This window comes from Mya arenaria, chromosome 7 (genome assembly GCF_026914265.1).
Source record: "Mya arenaria isolate MELC-2E11 chromosome 7, ASM2691426v1".
NCBI lineage: Eukaryota > Metazoa > Mollusca > Bivalvia > Myida > Myidae > Mya > Mya arenaria.
In genome coordinates, this window is record NC_069128.1 from 16,133,968 (window position 1) to 16,157,030 (window position 23,063).

Genomic DNA, 23,063 nt, shown 5'->3' on the forward strand with positions numbered 1-23,063 from the left:
CGTATAGGTTGGCAGATCACGAGTGTGAATCCAGTCAGCGCCAATTAATACAGTCAGAGAGTATATGTCCGGAATTTGTCCTATATGATCTGGTTGGCAGGTTAGTACTCGCTTTTAGCCAAAGCTTCCAGGGATCTGTTCAAAGCATGGTTACACTTGGGTTTTGTTTGTGGTCACAAGGCTGGACCAGTGGGCTTCCACCCTGTACTCCGCCCCGGCCCCCACACAACACAAGACCACACTCTCGTGTTACATTGTACCAGCGAGCGTGGTTGTTATAATGTTGTAATATTTTGTTTCACAATAGTGTAAAATAATTAAGTATAAACTTACCATGTTCTACAAAATCTTAAACCGTGACATGTTTATAATCCAGCCTTTCTCTCCACTTAAACCAGCATAAACGTCTACTACCAGGGGCGTGACCACCAATTGATCTAGATATCGGCAAGAAATTGAATTGAAATGCAAATTTTGTACCCAACATCAATTGTTCTCAAGAATCATATAACACCTGATATAGTCGGCGAGCACACAATTTATGGGTTCCAGTCGGCAGTCTGGAGACTGAGAGGAGTTTAGATCGGAACGCAACGTTTAAAAATTTATTTAACATGTAATAAACGTTTCTGTCTGCTGCATATACGTGCGCCACTTGATGATGTTGGTGTTGATGATGATGATTGAATGACTAGAGATTACTTTCCTCTGTAACATAAGGTACCGTTTCGAAGTGAAGACGCTTTGTCTATATCGCTGAATATTAGTAAAAATGGATAAGATTTTATATTTTATTGCAACTTTAAAGTATTTAATTATTCAAATTAAGCATATATTGACATACTATATTTTTTCATCAACAACGAAGAACATGAGAAAAATCTTAGTCTTTTTTCGACTTAACTGCGGTACCGAACATATTTGCTGCATGGTGTCAACATGGCTGCGTTCTTATGTCGAATATGTCAAACTCGAAGTAATTAACTTTTAATCTAGATACATTGCATATATTTTAGAGTTTTCTTGCTGCCCTTTTTTAGCATCTGAAATTTAATAATGCCAATGAAAATACCCAGATACATGTACTGAGCAGCCAACTTTTACCTGTTAATATTTTTATAATCTGTATCCTGTAGACGCTTATGAAATGTTGAACAGAAACATATCAAGAACTTAATTTGTTATGCATATCACAATCATGGATTGGAAAATGCCCAATAAAAGTGGATGATCAAGAAGAAAAATTAAACTATATTTCATAGAGCAAGTTCAGCAATTTTTTTTTGAAAATCCCCAGCTCTTTAGTAGTAGTTTTATTCATGCATTATGTCAATAACAGTACATTTTACATCAATATAAGATATATCACATATTGTATTTGCATGATATTTAGAGTCCTAATAAGTTTTATCACAGAAAGTTTAACATGAAATACATAATATTTACTAGATCTACTAAAACAAGTATTACTTCTGGTGTTAATGATAAAGCTATCTAATTTATTAGCAAATCAAGTTTTACCAAATAAAGTTTAACATAATAAATGACATTGCACAGGATAACCCATAAAGATTTGCACAAGTACAAAAGCTTATTTCCAACGGGGTCCATGTCTAAGGTATTAAAGTTGGCATTTAATGATTTAGTGAACAGTATTATATAATATTATATCATATACTCATATGAATTAAATTAATATATGACATTCATCACAAATATACTACTATCATTATCACATAATTATATAATATACCACACAATTATTCAAATAGTTAAGGAATATTTAAAAATTACCAAAGCAACTATATAAAAATTGTGTGTATTCTTAGAAAGCGCACTTATATTTATCTATTTGAACAGTATTATATAATATTATATCATATACTCAGATAATAAATTAAATTAATATATGACATTCATCACAAATAAACTACTATTAGTATCACATAATTGTATAATATACCACACAATTATACAAATAGTTAAGGAATATTTAAAAATTACCAAAGCAACTATATAAAAATTGTGTGTATTCTTAGAAAGCGCACTTATATTTATCTATTTGAACAGTATTATATAATATTATATCATATACTCAGATTAATTAAATTAATATATGACATTCATTACAAATAAACTACTATCAGTATCACATAATTGTATAATATACCACACAATTATACAAATAGTTAAGGAATATTGAAAAATTACCAAAGCAACTATATAAAAATTGCGTATTCTTAGAAAGTGCACTTATATTTATCTAATACATAAAAGTTATGAATACAAAAAGACAGACTTTTCAAACTTCTCCATCTCATTTAAGAGGTGAGTTTTGACTTATTTCTTAAAAACATACTTTGATTCTCTGTCTTTGATGTTATTTGGAAGCATGTTCCAATCCCGTATACCATTATAATAAAAAGAAGCTGCTGTAAAATCACCATTATTTGGGACATAAAATTTTAAGTTGGATCTACTGCCATATGAGTGAACTTCGTTACATTTGGCAAAATTATCCTTCATATAACTTGGACACTTGTCATAAAATATTTTGTGTACATGATTCAGCCTAAGTTGTCTACATCTTGGTTCGACATTTAAAAAACCAAGATCAGCAAAACTTGCCACTGAAAGCAAGGTTCTACAATGAAAATTATTAATAAAACAAACAATTTTATTTTGTGCCACCTGGAGTCTATTTTTAGACTGCATGGTAAGGCCACAGTACCAAGATGATGAAGCATAGTCAAGATGACATTGAACTAATGCATTACAAAGAGTTTTCCTAAGAGATTTGTTTAAAAATTCACATTCAACCATTCAACGAAAAATCAACCAATATATACTCTCATTATTTGTCTCAGCATATAACGAAGTTTTCAGAAGGTGTACAACTTAATTTTGTTTACACATCAACAAAATTGATATTTTAAGCCCACACTCTGTGAAGGCCTAGGTAGGCTATTCATAATCACCATCTGAATCTGTTTTTTTTTGCTTGGTTATTCAATAAAACACATTGGGATTTTTTGTGTGGCATTTTTGGTTAACTTCCGCCTCTGCTTTGATCATAAATAATGGCAATTTCCTTTAAGTTTGCTTGAGCTCTATTGATATTTAGCACTGACATTTAGAGCACTTGAATGTCCATGAAATTACCAGTTAATCTGTTTGTTGACTTCCTGTTCCATGGACTTACTGAAAATGATACTAATTAAGAATTTTAAATGTTTGAATACGAATTATCTGTACATAATAATATGCTTTCTTGGTTTGATCATGAAACTCCAATGAGTCAAACATTATAATGCATTAACTAAAGTTAAATTAAAATTTGCATCAACCTTCATTGTGCCTCTATAATACAAATGTATGTGGTATAAATATCACCATGACATGACAAGACAATTATTGAAATGAAATTTGTCTGTAAAGTACCTTTTATATGGTGCCATTGCTCAGCATTGTTAATAAAGTCTGTGCGTCATAACTTACATAATTATTGACTCACCTATGATCAAATGCCATAATCAAGTGTTTTCATAAAGGCAGACGCACATGATCCAATGTAAGGGATAATGCCATAATTATAAGCAGTGGATGAGGTAATAATGGTGAGGAGAGCACCATTTTTGGTGAAGTGGATGGTAACCATTCTGATGATATCTGAACAGTTAAAGAAGCATAATACCTTGATCATTATTTTTCTAAGTGTAAATCAAACAATCCTCAAGATTTAGTAGGGATGTTTTTTGTCCACAGATTTACGAATCTGATGGATTGAGCCAGTCCCCGACCCCTTTTTACTTATTTGATAAAGTTAATTGTTGTAAGTTTTGATACTCAAGTTTGCAAAAAAATAAAAGTAAGGAGAACCCTTGAAAAGTCAGTTTTTCTTCTGTGGTAGGGTGCTTCTTTAAAAGAGGCCCTTCAGATTGCAAGGTCTTTGATATCCCTGGATTTGGTTGAATTCAGTTATCATTCATGTTTGGGAGCCAATCTTGTGTCACTTTCGTGATATAAATGACAAGAGAATCTGAATGCATGTTGTTTTCTATTCATTTTAGAATGGGTCAATCCAGTTTTAATTACCCAGGTTCGCTACAAATTCAAAACACAGCGGCCCAAACAGCAAATAATGGAAAAACGCATTTTCGAAGAGATTATGGCGCCATTATATGACAAAGAAAGAATTCCATACAAGTCTTGTGCAGACCTACAGAGACGGAGAATGGAAGAAGAACAGGTTATTTATATAATTTTTTTAACAAAAAGCATTAATTGTTTCAAACATCAATGAATTACAGATGTGTAAATATATTGTAGCAAACATACCAAATAAACAAGCAGACAAAGTCTTTTAGATTTTTTATCACTTAGTTGTGAACAGTCATGTTACTACCGTAAATGTACTATTCGATGCACTTGTTGTGTGTCTTTGAGAAACCAGCATGCTAAATGAGAACCATTTTTCACGAGTGAATTCTTTTGCTCTGTAATCAATGAAGGTGGTGTGTAACCTAAATTATAGGGTATAAGTTTATATGCAAAAAGTTCGCGGCCAGAGCGGACGACATTAACAAATGGCACTGATGCTTTTCAGTTTGGATTGAAGATATTCATTATTCCAAGTCATCGAATTGGAAAATTGACACTTAAAAAGACCCTTTACCTGTGTTTTAGGGCATTCGCGTCTAATCTGACATTTATGGTATATTACTTGTGAAAAATATATTTATTATGGTATCAAAATATGGTTTCGTAGTGAGTTGCTTTGGTCACAGAGCAACAGAGTTGTCAGGGCCTGTTGACTGAGTTGGTAAGGCCTTTGACTTGCAAGCAGCGGGTTCCAGGATTGATCCTTGGACCAGTGGTTAAAAAAAGCTCAAGAGCTGTTGAACTGCTTTAGAAGCTCCCTCTAATTCTAGATTTCATTTAGCTTGTTTTGTTGATTTTCTTGTGTCATGCACTTGTGTCAAAGTTTGGGCTTGTTTGTCTAAAATTCTTATTTTGATGACTGTGCGACTGGCCTGGCTGCATACCTTTCTCAATCTGAAAGACAGAAACAAACTTCTGCAACATGTCTAGTTATAAGTTAAAAACCTACCAGGGTCTTTTCTAGGTTGACAAGTCCAAGAGGTAGTTTTTAAAACCATATCATCATATTCAGGCTCAGTGTGAACCAGGATATACACGAGTATGAGGCATTCCTGTTTCGATATCTGCAGGCACATGTATAACTATATAGATATTAACTGAATCAGTAACCTTACAAGAGGAAAGATATAGTTAGAGAATGAAAGACCAAAAGTTTTAAAGGGGCTGTACACCATATTGGCACAAAAAAGTTACTTTCTGTAACAAATCTCAGGACAATTATTTAAAAAAATCAGGTCGGAGACCGGGTTCGAACTAGTGTTGCCAAAATTGTAGTCCAGTGTTGTATCCAGTGTGCTACGAAGGCTTACCGTACGGTTGGAATATTTAAGATATATACCTGACTTGGTAATATGATGTGATAACATTGACTAGCCAATCACGCATAAGGAATTAATTCTACTTAGTAGACATACCTAGTAATATTTTTTAATGGAAAAATACGAAAAAAAATGCTAATTTAAGTAAATTAATTGTAAACTATGTGATACTTCAGTTAGTAAGTTTCAATGCATTGTACACATTGATACCAAATTTATGTCAGTTTTTGACAATTTTCCTTTTTTTGCTATTTTATCATACAGAGTGCAGCCCCTTTAACAGCTAGTCATCTCTTTCAGGTACATGATCAACCCGAGAATATCCTTCAGACAAAGTACGAGGCATTCCTGCTGCGACGTCTACAGGTGTTGATAGATAACAGCAAAATGATGCTCATATGCCAACGACCTTCAGCTCCCTCATACAGAGTACATGATATCAGGATAGATTTGAAACTTGCTGGGTTTACATTTCAAATCTTGAGCAACAAACACATGAAGTGAGTATTGTAAAACAGTATTTATTAATACTGTGAATGTCCTATGTTTTTATCATTGCATTTCAATTATATTCTTCAGTGATGTAGGTTAATTGTACATTCAATTTAATTTGAAGAGCTGTAATTACTCTTATTATATTTATTTAGTATTGATTAGGCAACAAAAATAAAAATAGTTTGGTTTAGGGTAATATCCTTTTCAAAAACAAGTAGGGCAGGTAGGCTTTTTATGTATTTTTATTTTATTAGACTTTATGTAAGAATGTAATTGTCATCATTGGGGAATGTTGTTAAAAATAATCTGTATACATCTTTAAAGGTTTTAAACTATACATATTTATTTACTCACACATGTTTTTTATTTATTTATTGTACCAACTGATTTCTAAAATGGTAGAGTGTGCGCTAATTGTAGGTTTGGACGGGTAACCTGAACCACAGGTTTTTTTTATAGGCCTTAGCTATATTCAGTCAGAGGTACTGTAGGGTTACCTGAACATAATTTCTTTTGCCTAACAATAAGTTAAAAAGCAGTTGATAATTAGCCAGACAGAATCCACCTTTAATGCACAGTGTTTTATATTAAATAAGTTTAATACAGGAGTAAGAATCTGCTTTAACTCTTAATGAATGAATAAGATAAAATAATAAAGACATGTTTAAATGCAATTTTAGGCTCTTAAGGTACTTTGAACTCAGGAACATTCAACCAAACAACCAAGATGTTGGCTTAACTAGATCCCCAGTGTTAAGTTCAGGAATACTCGATACTTGCTTTCAGTCCATTCTCACTCCGGAAGTTTACTCCTTTCAGCCCATTCTCACTCCGGAAGTTTACTCCTTTCAGCCCATTCTCACTCCGGAAGTTTACTCCTTTCAGCCCATTCTCACTCCGGAAGTTTACTCCTTTCAGCCCATTCTCACTCCGGAAGTTTACTCCTTTCAGCCCATTCTCACTCCAGAAGTTTACTCCTTTCAGCCCATTCTCACTCCGGAAGTTTACTCCTTTCAGCCCATTCTCACTCCGGAAGTTTACTCCTTTCAGCCCATTCTCACTCCAGAAGTTTACTCCTTTCAGCCCATTCTCACTCCAGAAGTTTACTCCTTTCAGCCCATTCTCACTCCGGAAGTTTACTCCTTTCAGCCCATTCTCACTCCAGAAGTTTACTCCTTTCAGCCCATTCTCACTCCGGAAGTTTACTCCTTTCAGCCCATTCTCACTCCGGAAGTTTACTCCTTTCAGCCCATTCTCACTCCAGAAGTTTACTCCTTTCAGCCCATTCTCACTCCGGAAGTTTACTCCTTTTTACAGGCAACTGACTCAGGGAACAAAACTAGAAAACCTGGCTCCACTTCTGACGAGTAATAACATACTGATCACGTCTCCTAATGTCGCCATCCATGAATTTATGAAAGCAACCAAGAAGATGCCGGAAATCATATTGTTAGGTGAGTTGTCATGGTAACACCTTATATATTGAAGAGAAATACCTCAACTTCCTTAACTGATGATTATACTGTTAAAGGGTAATGCATCGATAAACAGATGTATCACACCTGCAACATAATTGCGCAACGCCATTGGTCCTGGACTGGTCACGGGGTGACCCCATATTTTTCCATATTGGGTCACCAAATTCATATCGTACCAAAAAAGCGTCTACATTCCGATTCTAATGAATAAATGGAACATTTAAACATGTTACAGGGTTATTAGATGTCCTGATATGGGATATACGGGGCGCAGAAAACCTACTAACCCCATAGCTTTAAATATTGAATAAATGATACGTTTGAATGCATTTCAACAGTTCCTGTAAAAGTAACCATACTTATTGCCAGTTTTGTTATAATGAATAAAAAAATAAGTGTATAAACCATAACAATTACAATAAAAATTGTCATTGATTATGGTGGTCATTGCATCATTGTTGATGACAAACCAGCTGCGACTTAACAAATTTGATAAACCAGTACGGAAGTATTGTGATACTTTTTCCCATTATATATAATACACATGCATCTTATTGGTGTATTGGTGGTACCAATCCTAAACTTGTCTGTTTTTCGTAGAAGAAAGTTAATGTTTTATCATAACCTCCATCCATGTCGTTGTCGTCGATGTTGGTGGAAAAAAAACAAAAAACTTTGGACATATCCAAAAAACTGTTAAAGATGTTCAAATGAAGCTTGATACACATGATGCCAGAGACAATACACATACATTTTGCATAACAAGATCCATAACTCATTCTTTTATAATTTTTGAATTATGCCCCATGTCTGACTTGAGAACAGATGAGCATTAGCTTTCACTCAGTAGTAGTCTTGTTAAAGCTGCACTCTCACAGATGGACCGTTTTAACAACTTTTTCCTTTTAGTTTGGAATGAGACAATTTTTGCGTACATGTCTGAGAACCAGTGATATATGACTGCTGATATAGGATCAGATCACAGTCTTTCATATTTACATTCGAAAACTTATGTTTAATACCAAAAAACAATTAGTATCACTTTTAGCCACAAAACTTAACACTATACTTCAATTTTCAAATGGATATATTAAAAACTGCTATTTTGTTACCAGTCTTATATTACTTGTTTCCAGATATTTACGCAAACATTGATCATTCAGAGACAAAAAATATAAAAGTTGTGAAAATAATCAATCTGTTAGAGTGCAGCTTTAGGTTGTAACAGTTAATACATCTGTAGATGTAAAAAAACAGAATCTGTATGTAGTTTATATTTTTGTAGAGGTATATTTAACTTGTATTTACTTTAATTCCAGGTGGATTTGTAGGAGACAGACTGGTTACTAAAGACCAGATGGTAGAATTCAATAATCTCCCAAATATAGACCAACTTCAAGGACAATTGTATGCCAGTCTGAATCAAGTGGGTGGGGCAAGAACATTGTCGTTGCTAAGCTCCCACCAACAACAACTGACATCGAATCTGCAACAGTATCACAAACAGAAATCAGAGGATAGTGATGTGTAAATAAGAGCGGATTTTAATGATTTAAACTGGAAATCTAAGGAATTTAGAAATTTGTGAACACTTTATGAAGACAGATGATGACCACTTTATACACATGATTGAAACTCAAATCAGAATGAATCAGTAAAGACTAATAACATTATGTAAGGGTGTTACAATTTGAATACATAAATCATTTAACATTTTCTGATAATAGCTGTGTTTACCTGTAATAACTTTTATACGAATTTATGTTTGTTAAAAAAAGAAAGATATAAAATATAATACAAATTTGCATAGCCGGTAACAAATATCGTATATATATATCCAAGCTCCTGGATTTGAAATTTGCGAAAGATTTAAAGCTTATGTCTAGAATATACAGGTGTTCAAATGTTTAAATAGTTGACCCCTAATACGATATGTTGTATTTTCATGTGTCAACAGAGATGATGGCGTTCAGGGTCTTTTTTGAAATTAGGAGTGAGAGCCTTCAAATTCAGACTGTCCAAGCTGTAAATGTTGTAGGATGTTTTTACATGTCTGTGATCCTTCCAGATAACTGAGAAAAGTGATCGAACAAGCATGTTAGGTGTTACCAATGTATTGGTTTACAAGTGATAACAATGTTGTGAAAAGAATAGAAAACAATCAGGAATTTAAAATGGAAAGAAAAATACCAAGTATTGGTTCTTCAAAGGTCTCGTCTGTAAAGTTTTGTAGGCTGTATGAATATACATGTGTTAAGAATTGTTCTTTTACTGTGTCCATTGGAATAAAAAAAGTTTTGAAAATTCCCTTTTTTCCATTGTTTCTTTAAATTATATCACTGTATTTGAATTTCTTTTAAAGCTGCACTCTCACAGATTGAACTTTTGTATTTTTTGACTTGGAACGAGCGAATTTTTGTGAAAATCCATGGAAACCAGTTAAATAAGACTGCTGACAAATAATAAGATCGCAGATTTTTATATTCAGCAATCTTATATCATTGGTTTGCAGATATCTACGCAAAAAAATGCTCTTTTCAAGACAAAAGACACAGTTGTAAAAATGGTAAATTTGTGAGAGTGTAGCTTTAAAGGAGCATAAAAGTTGATGCAAAAATATGTTGTTTTATATTAATGCATTTTTATGTTTATCTCATTTGATTTTAATGATCATAACATAAAAAGCTTATGATTTATGTATACATACATTAATATTAGCATTTATAAATTTTTGTTCAATTGATTAAAAGTTACGCGGCCACCAATTCCCCTGTTAAAAAAGCGCCGTAATATTGCTAATATTTTTAATCTTTACTCAAATCATAGGCTTTTTTTTTTTGGACCATTAAAGGCAAACGAGATAAACAGAATACATTGTAATCATTAAAAAGTGTTTAAAAGTGTTTTTCAGTATCATTCTAGATTGTACCCCTTTAAATAGTACCATACATGAATTGGAATAAGGCTAGATGCCACGGAACAGTGTTTATTGAGAAATATGCTTTGCCAAAGATAACTGTGTTCTAAATTAAGATATAGGATTAAAACAAGATGTTGCTGAACACATTTCATTGCACATCTTATTTATAAGTTGAGATAATCTTTGTTTCTTATTCGCATGGTTTTGCTGAATATTGTGTGAATAAATTTCAGCCAAATATTTTAACAGTATAAAGTAAAAACAATGCTGAGAAAAAGGAAATATCAACCTTTTGCTATTCTTGACATTTCTATGATGCAGAATTAAGTTCTTTAAAATTGTAACTAAGATCCTTTAATGAAACATGGTTCCTAGTTACCAATTGATCTTAAACCTTGACCTAACGAGTAAGACCCATTCTACGACTGCTCTGATAAGATTGTTAGTCATTTAAGGTTTTGGAGCATAGTGCACTCTATGAAACCCTGGTTATAGCAGCCCTTGTTCTTAAATGTGCACCAGTGTCACACAGGACCCCTATTTAACGTCCCTCCTGGAAGACAATTAGTAACATTATTAATGGTGCGGCGGAGAATCGAACCAAATACCCGTTGATTGACAGTGTGTTACCACTAGACCATGGATCTATCATAAAGGGCTTAAAAATGTGCAGACAACCTTGACCTAAACAAACAAGTTTTCATCTTCTGGTCCACATTTAAAGTTCACTTGATTTGATTTTGGGTGACCCAAGTTGTTTCCTCAGCATTGCCCATATAAGAAGTTAACCTAAATTTCAAGCAAGTATCATATTGGTCAAATGACATTATCACTGATGTCAAAATATTTTTATGCCCCCAAAGGTGGGCATATTAAAATCGCACCGTCCGTCCGTGTATCCGGTTCAATAAATCATGTCTGGGCTGTAATTTTTTCTTGTATGGACAGTTTTTAAAAAAAACTTGCCACATGTGTTCAACATAACAAGACGACGTGTCGCGTGCAAGACCCGTGTCCCTACCTTAAAGGTCATGGTCACACTTAGTGTTTATTCACAATGGAATGCTGCATATAACGGACATAGAGTATAGGTTGTCATGTCAGAGCTGTAACTTTCCCTTGTATGGACATATTTTAAAACAACTTGCCACATGTGTTCGACATACCAAGACGACGTGTCACATGCAAGACCCGAGTCCCTTCCTCTAAGGTCAAGGTCACACTTACGTGTTTATTCACAATGGTATGCTGCATATAAGGACATAGAGTATAGGTTTATTGTGTCAGGGCTGTAACTTTCTCTTGTATGGACAGTTTTTGTGTCCCCTGAAAAGACGACATATAGGGGTTACTTCTGTCGGCGGCGGCGATGGCGTCCGCATCCCATTTTCGCTTGTCCGGGGTATATCTCCTAAACTATTAGTGGTATCAACTTGAAATTTCATATGTAAATAGATCTAATTGAGGGCAAGTGCAGTGCACAAAAACTGTTACTCTTGCTTCCATATTTTTAGAGTTATTGCCCTTTGTTATTTTTCATGCTTAAAGTTTTGTCCAGGGCATATCTTGTAGAATATAAGAGTTATCAACTTGAAACTTCATATGTAGATAGATCTCATGGAGGGCAAGTGCAGTGCACAATAACAGTAACTCTTGCTTTCTTAGTTTTAAAGTTGTTGCCCTTTGTTAATTTTCATGCTTAAAGTTTTGTCCAGGGCATATCTTGAAGAATATAAAAGGTATCAACTTGAAACTTCATAGCTAGATAGATCTCATTGAGGGCAAGTGCAGTGCACAAGAACCGTTACTCTTGCTGCCATATTTTTATAGTTATTGCCCTTTGTTAATTTTCTTGCTTAGGTTTTGTCCGTGGCATATCTCGTAAACTATAGGAGGTATCAACCTGAAACTTATTCCATAGGTATATCTGATTGAGGGAAAGTGCAGTGCACAAAAACCGTAACTCTTGCATCTATATGTTTAGAGTTATTGCCCTTTGTTAATTTTCATGCTTAAAGTTTTGTCCGGGGCATATCTTGAAGAATATAAGAGGTATCAACTTGAAACTTCATAGCTAGATAGATCTCATTGAGGGCAAGTGCAGTGCACAAGAACCGTAACTCTTGCTGCAATATTTTTAGAGTTATTGCCCTTTGTTAGTTTTCTCCGGGGCATATCTTGAATAATATAAGAGGTATCAACTTGAAACTTCATAGCTAGATAGATCTCATTGAGGGCAAGTGCAGTGCACAAGAACCGTTACTCTTGCTGCCATATTTTAAGAGTTATTGCCCTTTGTTAATTTTCTTGCTTAGGTTTTGTCCGTGGCATATCTCGTAAACTATCAAATGCCACCTACACTTGAAAATTAAATGGCAACATCATTGTCTATAAATGAATAAAATGCCAATCTAACAGCTATAATGTCGACAGTAAATAATTCGTCAGGCGACACATCCGACTCGCGGAGTTCTAGTTAAAATAACTTGCCACATGTGTTCGACATACCAAGACGACGTGTCGTGTGCAAGACCCGTGTCCCTCCCTCTAAGGTCAAGGTCACACTTAGGTGTTTATTCACAATGGAATGCTGCATATTTAGTGAAGGACATAGAGTATACGGTAGGTTGTGATGTCCAGCTGTAACTTTCTCTTGTATGGACATATTTTAAAATAACTTGCCACATGTGTTCGACATACCAAGACAATGTGTGGCATGCAAGACCCGTGTCCCTACCTCTAAGGTCAAGGTCACACTTAAATGTTTATTCACAATGGCATGCTGCATATAAGGACATAGAGTATAGGTTGTCGTGTCCTGGCTGTAACTTTCTCTTGTTCTGATTTAACCTTATGACCAGGTTTTTGACCTGATATAACCCATATTCGATCTTTGCCTGGATTTTATAAAGACAATCATTCTATCAAATGTTAATGAAGATAAAAAGAAATTGGAAAGTTTTCACAAGCAAACATGCTCATTTTTTGAATAAATCAAGGGCTATAACTCAAGACCATAATCAAACCTGACCTAGATCTAAAGGTTATATGTACATGACCAGGTACATGTATTTCCAAGTTTGATTAGGATTGCTTCAGAACTGTGGAAGGTACATGTGGACAGATTGAAACAAAACTTATAGCTAGGCCATGGACGGGTTCCCTGTGGGCTGGGCATTTTTTGGTGGGTACCCGGGTACAATTTTAGTATCGGGTTTCAGACCAATGCAGTTTTACCATCTAATTTGCTTTTAAGATGATTTTATGCAGCCTGTTGCCTGTTGAAGTGATCTGATCGAAAAAAATCAAAACTGTACTTGTATTTGCTTCAGACGACATGGTAACTTGCCAGTGATTTAAAAAGGAAAATATTTTCTATTCTGTCTTGTGTTTATAAATCTGCACTGTGAAATGTAAATACGAATGTATATACAGTGACAATCAGGTACCAAGGTCCAAGTTTCTCGGCACGTCCATGCTCTTCTTGTATCTCACTCATAGCATTATGTACACCTAGAAGAAAGTTAAAAAAACAAAGAACTTTTTTTAATGTTTATTTAAGCAAAAAACAAAAACTGGACATCATTATTGCGCCTATAAATGTTTTAAATTTGGACATTTGGTGTGAAGGTAATTTAAAAGTGCCTATAATCAGACCAATACTATTTAAACTACAGGTGGAAGACACCATACCAAATCCATATAATGAAGCAAACAGGAACACTGTGAGCACTTGTCCTTTCGAGCAAATAATTTTGGGAAAACCGCTTGCCCAAACACAGTTTTACTTGCCCAAAATAACCAATTCATGCGTAAATATATGAAAGCCAATATTTCAATATAAAAATAACTTTCAATCAGGATTTGTGAATTGTTGATGAAGAAGTTATGAAAACAGGGATCTAAATTTCAGAAAAATGCACTTGCCCGTTCGGGCAACCACCTGGGAATTTTGACTTGCCCGAAACAGTATTTACTTGTCCCGGGCTTCGGACAACCCAGTTACGACAGAGACTGCTGTATATGCAGTCATCAATATATATTATTGGAAGAGTTTATATATTTCACAATATTTTAGCAATTTGCCAAAAACCAAGATAATTACAGTTGTTGGATCATTAATATTTCAGCATCCCATTAACATTCCCCTAAAGTTTCATGACTCTAGGTAATATAAATGAAGCCCTAGGCGCAATGGGAAAACACATCATCCCATTTACATTGCCCTAATGTTTAATGACTCTAGGTTTTAGAGTTTTGAGCCATATTTCTGATTTTACTAGGTGCAGTGGGAAAGAAACCAAAAGGATAACTTAGGCCTGCATTGATTTAAAAACAAACAAGAAACGCCGCAATGCGACGAAACCAGGTTTTCAACTAGAGATTACTTTTTTGAAAAAGCGCTTGTCTCCCCTATTGTGTGGTCGTATCTGAGAAAAAAAAAGATGGACATGAAATTTGTAATTATGGACAGGAGACAAACCAACAGTGAAGTTTGGTTTATTCACCTGTATTAAATAGTGAATATCTACTGCGACCTTGACCTTTGACCTATTGATCTCAAAATCAATAGGGGTCATCTACTAGTCATGACCAACTAGCATACCAAGTATAAAGTTCCTGAGTGCAAGCGTTCTTTAGTTATTGAGCAGAAACGAAGTGTGACGGATGTACTGACGGACAGGGCAAAAACAATATGTCTCCCCATTAATTGGGGAGACATAATAAATTCAGTTGAAGCTTTAAGGAGACTTTTTTTTATAAACACAGAATCCTGTCCATGGCTATACTATGACATCTTATCAGTTCTTCCAATCAATCAAACTGGTATAAAATGTAACTAGATCAAAGCATTCTCCTGATATTGCACGGAAATATTTTTTTACATTAGAGGTCACAGCGACGTTGACCTTTGACCTTGTGACCCCCCAAAATATAGGAGTTTTCTAAACCTCATGATCAACCTCCCTACCAAGTTTGGTGAACCTAGGTCAAACCATTCTCAAGATATTGAGCGGAAATGTTTTTTACATTGGGGGTCGCAGCGACCTTGACCTTTGACCTAGTGACCCCAAAAACAATAGGGATCTTCTACACCTCATGACCAACCTCCCTACCAAGTTTGGTGAACCTAGGTCAAACCGTTTTCAAGATTTTGAGCAGAAATGTTTTTTATATTGGGGGTCGCCGCGACCTTGACCTTTGACCTAGTGACCCCAAAAACAATAGGGATCCTCTACACCTCATGACCAACCTCCCTACCAAGTTTGGTGAACCTAGGTCAAACCATTCTCAAGATATTGAGCGGAAATGTTTTTTACATTGGGCGTCGCCGCGACCTTGACCTTTGACCTAGTGACCCCAAAAACAATAGGGATCTTCTACACCTCATGACCAACCTCCCTACCAAGTTTGGTGAACCTAGGTCAAACCGTTCTCAAGATTTTGAGCAGAAATGTTTTTTATATTGGGGGTCGCCGCGACCTTGACCTTTGACCTAGTGACCCCAAAAACAATTGGGATCCTCTACACCTCACGACCAACCTCCCTACCAAGTTTGGTGATCCTAGGTCATGCGGTTTTCCAGTTATCGATCGGAAACGAAGTGTGACGTACGGACGGACTGACGGACTACCGGACAGGGCAAAAACAATATGTCTCCCCCAGAGAGGGGGAGACATAATGATTGACAGAAGAACTTCAGCTTGTGTCTGTTTTTCTATTTTTAGTAACAGTGACCTTGACCCTAGGGACCCCAAATGCAATCCATTGAAAGGTATCCATAAACTCTTCCTTTATACCAAGTTGGGTCAGGATATTTCAACCCTAACTTAAGTTATTCAGTGTCAACCATTTTTCTATTTTTAGTAACAGTGACCTTGACCTTGAATCTAGGGAGCCCAAACACAATCCCATAAAAGGTATCCATAAACTCTTACTTTATACCTGGTTTGGTCAAGATATGTGGACCCTGACTAAAGTAATTCAGTTTCAACTATTTTTCTATTTTTAGTAACAGTGACCTTGACCTTGACCCTAGGGACCCCAAACACAATCCCATGAAAGTATCTATAAACTCTTCCTATAGACCAAGTTTGGTCAAGATATGTCAACCCTAACTAACGTTATTCAGTTTCAACCGTTTTTCTATTTTTAGCAACAGTGACCTTGACCCTAGGCACCCCAAATGCAATCCCATGAAAAGTATCCATAAACTCTTCCTATAGACCAAGTTTGGTCAAGATATGTCAACCCTAACTAAAGTTATTCATTTTCAACCATTTTTTCTATTTTTAGTAACATTGACCTTGACCCTAGGGACCCCAAACACAATCCCATGAAAGGTACCCATAAACTCTTTCTATAGACCAAGTTTGGTCAAGATATGTCAACCCTTACTAAAGTTATTCAGTTTCGTAGGTGAGTTTGACGCCGCCCGCCCGCCGGCCACCCAAACAACGACATTCATCATTCTAATAACCAGGTTTTATGTGAAAACCTGGTTAATAAGTGAAAGCCTGTCCGGATTGCTGAAAAAATAATGGTCGTTTCAAATATAAAAAGGGAACAAAACGGAGATGAAAATAGAGAATTTGAGTACTTATGATGCCAAAACAAGAAATAGGCTGAATGTATTTCAATGTAAAGAGGCATAATTTTGCCAGCAGTTTCATCAATAATAATTTAAGACAGTAGAACTGCACTGTTGAAAATGTTCATAGGTAGGAACGACTAACTTGTATAGGTCAGACTATCACTATCATCCCCATATATTTGCTGCTCCATGTGACAAAAAAAGCTTATTCAAGCAAAAGTTTGACAATTATGTGTATACAAATGATAATTATGAATGATCAACAATCGCTCAATCCAAACATTCAACATATTAAACAAGAACAAAAGCTTATAATGACAACTAAACAGACAAACAGTTTTACTCTCAACATATAAAAATATTCACTTGAAAGATGATAACCCCAATAAATATCACCGGTGTGCCCATCTACAAACATGTATTCTCGAATGTACAAACTGTTTGGTTCAGATACTGCAATACAAATGATTGAGTTTTCATTCTGAATATGAAATATCTTAACTGAAGACATATCCCTTTCAATCACCATCATGTCATTTGAGCTTCTATTACTGACAATAACTTGACCATGATCATTCGATAACAAATTGTTAAACGGTCCTCTTAGTAAATGGTGACTTGACAAGCAAACGCTTTCATCACTAGCTAATTTTCGCTGACACACCTTATTTTCTGGCCCAGTAACAGTGAAATACAAAAAATCAGTAGTCATGCTGTATGCAATTTCTGTAATATCTGTGTCTTCTTTTTCCTTCAATCTAATACGAGATTTGACTACTTGTTCTTTTAACTCAACTGTTGCAATGGTCTGATTTTGAAACAGACATAGAAACTTCATTTGGCCAGGATCAAGCCAAGTGACATCTTTGCAAGACATGTCCACATTCGCCTGAAATATTGATTGCATTTCTTTTGCCTCTACCACTAATACCTGTGCCAGAACTTCTGTGTTCAAAGCCATTACCAAATTAACTAGAATGGTGTCATCTTTACCAAGAGAACATTTAAGATCAGCCCTCAAAACATTATATGGCTCTAGTTGATACACAGCTTTCAAATAGTAACTATTAAGTAGTTTTATATTAGAATTCCTTTCATCAAATAATATGATCATGTTTAGCTCTGATAAGAAGCAAGTTGTTGTGAATTTCGGAACATACTGGTCAGACTCAGCCTTTGCTGAAACAAATCTGTTTGGCTCAATCAGGTTTGACTGTTCTGGTTCAATCTTCGAAGTTAGTAAACAAGTTGAAAGCACAATGCTGACTACCAACAAGATTGCAAACTTAAGAGAAATGTTGTTCCTTTGAAATCTGATGAATTCATGTCCAACATTTTTGATAAATTTCTGGAAAATTTGTTTGCCACTGTCTAAGAAACATGAAGTGCTAGTTTTTGATTTATTTATCAAATCACCATTGTCCACTTTGTATGAAGTGATTTCTAACTCTTCATGTATTTCAAACATACTGTTTTTAATTTGATTAAGTAGTGGTTTCTTCTTTTCAATTTCCATCAAACACTGGCACAATGATAGGTCTTTTATCCTGTCCAGAACATCCGACGAAATTTTCACAAGACCCTCCTTAGCATTACATATTTCAGTTATATCATTTTCCATCTGATCTCTATCAAGAATTTCTACCATGTACATTGACCTTCCAGATTTCCTTGGAATATCTCTTAAGGATTCCAAGCTACATGTACCACCATTCTTTGAGTTGTTAGTACAAATATCATACAAATCCTTATTACTATTCACTGATTCATCTAGTTGCTTTATAGATTTTAAGCACAAGACAGTATCATTTACAAAATGATTAATTTCATCTTTTTCAGTCATGTTCCTTACAAAATCTGGTAAAATCCTACAGCATGAGCATTGCTTCATATCATGACAAATTTTACATTCAAATTTGTTCTCCATCTCACAGAAAAACTTGACAAACTCATCAGGATGAACTGAGCATTTTTCATGACTGAAATGTTTTGGAACATCCTCACCAAGTAATTGGTGATGTTTCGGCAAAATTACTTCATGAACTTTCAAGCAAGGTGTACAGAAATATGACACACAATCTCTACAATATCCGATAGCTGCAACCTTACTATTGCCGTGCTTGAAGCAAACTTCACAAATGATTTCCTCGACGCTAGCTTCCTGATTTTCTGGTAAGTTTAACTTCTGTTTCGGCATTGTCAAGCCCTGAAATTGAAAAAAACACAAATAACACTTTTTACGTAAAATGAATTACAATAACTTGCACATTCCTTTATGTTACACACAGGGACAGACACAAATTATTTTGATTTATTCCAGCCTTTATGTATATAATATAATATATAGAGTACTCTCTATATATACATATAGGCTAGAATAAGTAAAAATAATTTGTTTCTGTCCCCTGTGATGTTACCTGATGTGACAAGGGTCAAGGTGGTAAAATCTTCACAGGAAAAACACATTGAGGGTCTGTTATACATCAAGTTGGATGACTATGGAAATAGGGGCCATGTAATAAAAAATATTGCCACAAATTCATAAACTTTATCTCTGAAGTTTTATTTAGTTGTATTAATATTGGGTATCTGTTGGGGGGATAAAGATATTCATGAACATACATGTACATTATTAAGGGGTAAATTAAGTATTTTTTTATCATATATTTAAAGCTGCACTCTCACAGATTGAATGTTTTGACAATATTTATTTTTTTACTTGAACAAGCCAATTTTTGTGAAATTCCATAAAACCAGTTACATAAGACTGCTGACAAAAGATTAGATCGCAGATTTTTATATTTGAGTTAAAAAATTGATGTTTTACGCATTTCTCTTACACCGTTTGTAATGGTAAATTAGGCCATAAAACATTAAGTTTCGAACGGAAATATGAATGAAAATCTGCGATCTGATCTTTTGACAGCAATGTTTTATCATTGGATTGCAGATATTTACACAAAAATTTGCTCTTTCCATGACAAAAAATAAAAGAGTTGCAAAAACGGTATATCTGTGAGAGTGTAGCTTTAAAACACATGTATGTGTCAACAAGGTAAATTTTTAAGATTTAACCCCCCACCCCTAGTCATTCTAAAATGCCGTGCAGGCTTTTTTTTTTAATGATGGTTAGCCTGGAAGTTCCACGTCATTCATAACAAAATTCGTAAACATGTAAAAACTGTCTATGAAATGAAATGGTCTTCATTTGTATTCTGTTGCTTAAGACTGCCAATAAATACATTAATTCTTATCAATAACCATATCCATTTTGCAAATTCACAAGCTATTTCTTCAAAAAAGTAATTTAAATACCTGATTTCAGCTGACAGGAGCTTTCTTACTGCCAAAAAGAAAAAAGGTTACACACAACTATACTTTAAGGTTTCAATCTGAAGTAGTATTTTTAGTATGGATTACCTTCCCCTAACACTATCATCAGTTACCACACTTAAATTGTACTTAATGAATTTGAAAAACATTTATCGTCACATACAGGATTCAAGATGTATTTACAAACTATTCTATGGGCAATGTGGACAATGCATACTATTATACACATGTATTTAAAATAAGACTAAATATTAAAAAAAAACATGTATATCAACGGCATTGTTACACTAAGTGAATCAAAATGTTTTATTGTGTAACCTATTAATCAAAATTTGACTTCAACACGACAATCCAAGTTTACAATAATAAGAGATTTTGCTGACTTATCAATTTATTATGTGTATATATATAGTTTCGCTAGAACAGATGTTTCATGATGATATTTATATTAACAAATACCTTATTCCTCACATCAGAAAACCTATACAAAACTCAACTAAAGGGAATCTTCAGGAAATTACTATTTTTAAAGGAATTGATAGAAAAACATAATTACAGAACATTGTTGTTTGCTTTTTTTTCCGACTAGAGTGCGTTTTATAGTCAAGCTTAAAGCTTATAGGAAAACAACTAGAGTTAGAATTGTTGTGTGTTTTTTTAAAGAACTATATTGGTAAACAGAAGTAACGCTTATGTGTTTAAGGGGTTAAAATATGACAAAGCCGGGACTCTGTGTGAGAATTGGCCTTCACGCTCTTATAGAATATGCCTCGGGTTGTTATGGGACACTTGTGCAATCTTCGCCGACTTTACATTTAAAATGTCATCTTATAGAAGGCCATATGCTCAGTTTGTGACATGAACGCGCCAGCGGTTCAAAGAGACGCTATAAAATTTAACAAAGCTTATAAAGGCAAACCGGTAATTTTACCCAGTATTCTAATTTCTGTCATACAAAGTAAAAGCACACATATAGTATTTATAATGTATGGTCGTTTTTAGACGGGAGGCTAGGTGCGTGTGGGAAAGGGGAAAGAAATGTAGAAATGTTTTTATGTCAAAAGATGGCAATCAAAAACCTCCAAATAATTGCAGAATTTCAAACCGTCATGGCAGGTTTTTGTCAACATACATACAAATGGTCGTTCACTGGGGAACACCAGAAAACTTACTCGCCTACTGGTAGGAAAAAGGTAGGGAGGAGAGAGCTCGTACAATCACCAGTTGGTACCTGAGGTTGCTCTTACCACAAGTTTGTGACAAGTAGTACTTAAAAAAGTTTTTTTTGTTGTGTGTCAGAATCTGGATGCTTTGAAGAAACCAAACAAAGGAATATTAAGCATACAAAAGTTCAAAGATATTCAAATGAGCGCAAATGAGGGGTAAATTACAAGAATAGAAAATAATGATACGAACTGAAAAAAAAATGCCATGCATGCAAATGAAAATTCTTCCCATACTTTGCATGATAACATTCCACAAACTTAATGATATTGCTATTTGATTCATTTTGCAAAAACTAAATGTCCTTGTTCCAATATGCTAACAAAAGTAATAAATGTTTGTAAACACTTCATTCTTAATTTATTTTGAATAATTTACAGGTTTACAATATGTTGCCTTAACAAAACTACTGCCAATGACACTACAGCTCGTACTAAGCTGTACTAAAGTAACTAATAGTCATGTGTAACCTTAAGCAGAGAAAAGAAAATGCATTTGGATATTCTCGGCTACATTCGTTAACAAAAACAATGGTGTTTGGTGAATTTTGATGGTGTTTAAAAATGTATGTTGTTTTAACAATTCGGAACGTGATTATTTTATAATATATGGTGCAATTGATGTAAAAAGGATTAGTTTTAACAGGTAAAGTGTTCTTTTTTTGTTTTAATAGACTAAATTGGAATAATTTCAATAAATTTGCGACCAAATTCTGATCGGCATTTTGAACATGTTTACGAATTTTATTATGAATGACGTCCAGGCTAACCATCATTAAAAAAAAAAGCCTGGACGGCATTTTAGAATGACTACCCCCACCCCCAATAAAAAGAAAGAAACAGGAGCAATACAAAGAAATAAAAAGGAGATACTTGGGACTTGTGAGGGTGTAGTCCAAATAGGTGTACATTGGCGGATTTTTTATGATTATTTTTAATAAGGAAAGTAAGAGATAAGAAGAATCCCGTATAACGCGTCTATTTTAGACTAGAGAATACCGATAAGTACTGAGAAATTCTGACATTTGGCATTAGTTAGTAGACAGACTCTCGAACTAGTTAAAATATTTATATACGGACCCTGATATTGTAATTGGATAATGAGTGGGTGGCATAGCTAAAGGAGTGTGGCATAAATAGCGCCTATGATTACATACTTAAGTCCAGCGGTCAAGCGTCTGCAATGCAAATCTAAATCGTGAGAATGCCGAGAATGCCAATTGTTCTTAAGCAAGGGAAGTCCATTTCATGTAGACTGGTACCCTACGTTACTTTTTGGTAAAAAGCTGTATTTTGTCATTGTGTACACACCGGTCTTACTGACAATTTTTGAGACCGGTGTGTACACAATGGTATTTTGTAGAAAAGAGAATAACGGTACCAGTCTAGTTTCCTGGAACATTCATCAGTCAGACAAAACGGTTAAATTGTAACGGTGTGAGTCGCAAACTTTGTTTTGGTTAAAATTAAGGGAACGTACCAGGTAAGTTAAAGTCCTATTTCACGTGCATTCTAATTGTATAAAACTGGTTAAGTCTT

The 23,063-nt window shown here is 34.6% G+C and overlaps 2 protein-coding genes across 4 annotated transcripts; one reads left to right on the forward strand and one right to left on the reverse strand.

Moving 5' to 3' along the window:
• The first annotated feature begins 918 nt into the window (after nucleotides 1-918).
• LOC128239838 (39S ribosomal protein L10, mitochondrial-like) lies at nucleotides 919-9,760 on the forward strand. Of its 2 annotated transcripts, XR_008261941.1 has the most exons (6): nucleotides 919-976; nucleotides 4,071-4,249; nucleotides 5,781-5,980; nucleotides 7,293-7,429; nucleotides 8,773-9,127; nucleotides 9,411-9,760. XR_008261941.1 is itself a non-coding variant. In XM_052956281.1 (5 exons), exons 1-5 carry the CDS (start codon nucleotides 940-942, stop codon nucleotides 8,982-8,984), a joined length of 765 nt encoding a protein of 254 aa, XP_052812241.1. In that variant the 5' UTR covers nucleotides 919-939; the 3' UTR covers nucleotides 8,985-9,760. The 2 variants fall into 2 exon arrangements, 1 of the variants encoding a protein (XP_052812241.1); XM_052956281.1 differs by having other exon boundaries at nucleotides 8,773-9,760.
• A 4,194-nt stretch (nucleotides 9,761-13,954) lies between these two features.
• On the reverse strand, nucleotides 13,955-22,767 carry LOC128239864 (uncharacterized). 2 transcript variants are annotated; one of them, XM_052956313.1, is made up of 2 exons: nucleotides 22,682-22,767; nucleotides 13,955-19,174 (listed from the first exon to the last, which is right to left on the reverse strand). In XM_052956313.1, exon 2 carries the CDS (start codon nucleotides 19,163-19,165, stop codon nucleotides 17,252-17,254), a length of 1,914 nt encoding a protein of 637 aa, XP_052812273.1. In that variant the 5' UTR covers nucleotides 19,166-19,174; nucleotides 22,682-22,767; the 3' UTR covers nucleotides 13,955-17,251. The 2 variants fall into 2 exon arrangements, with proteins under 2 accessions (XP_052812273.1, XP_052812272.1); XM_052956312.1 differs by lacking the exon at nucleotides 22,682-22,767 and adding an exon at nucleotides 20,284-20,329.
• Between the last annotated feature and the right edge of the window lie 296 nt (nucleotides 22,768-23,063).

Coding starts and splice junctions, on each gene's coding strand:
- LOC128239838 (XM_052956281.1), top strand. CDS start 940: ATGGCTGCGTTCTTATGTCGAATATGTCAAACTCGAA. Junction 977..4,070: donor TCGAATATGTCAAACTCGAA/GTAATTAACTTT, acceptor TATTCATTTTAG/AATGGGTCAATCCAGTTTTA. Junction 4,250..5,780: donor GGAGAATGGAAGAAGAACAG/GTTATTTATATA, acceptor CATCTCTTTCAG/GTACATGATCAACCCGAGAA.
- LOC128239864 (XM_052956313.1), bottom strand. CDS start 19,165: ATGCCGAAACAGAAGTTAAACTTACCAGAAAATCAGGAAGCTAGCGTC.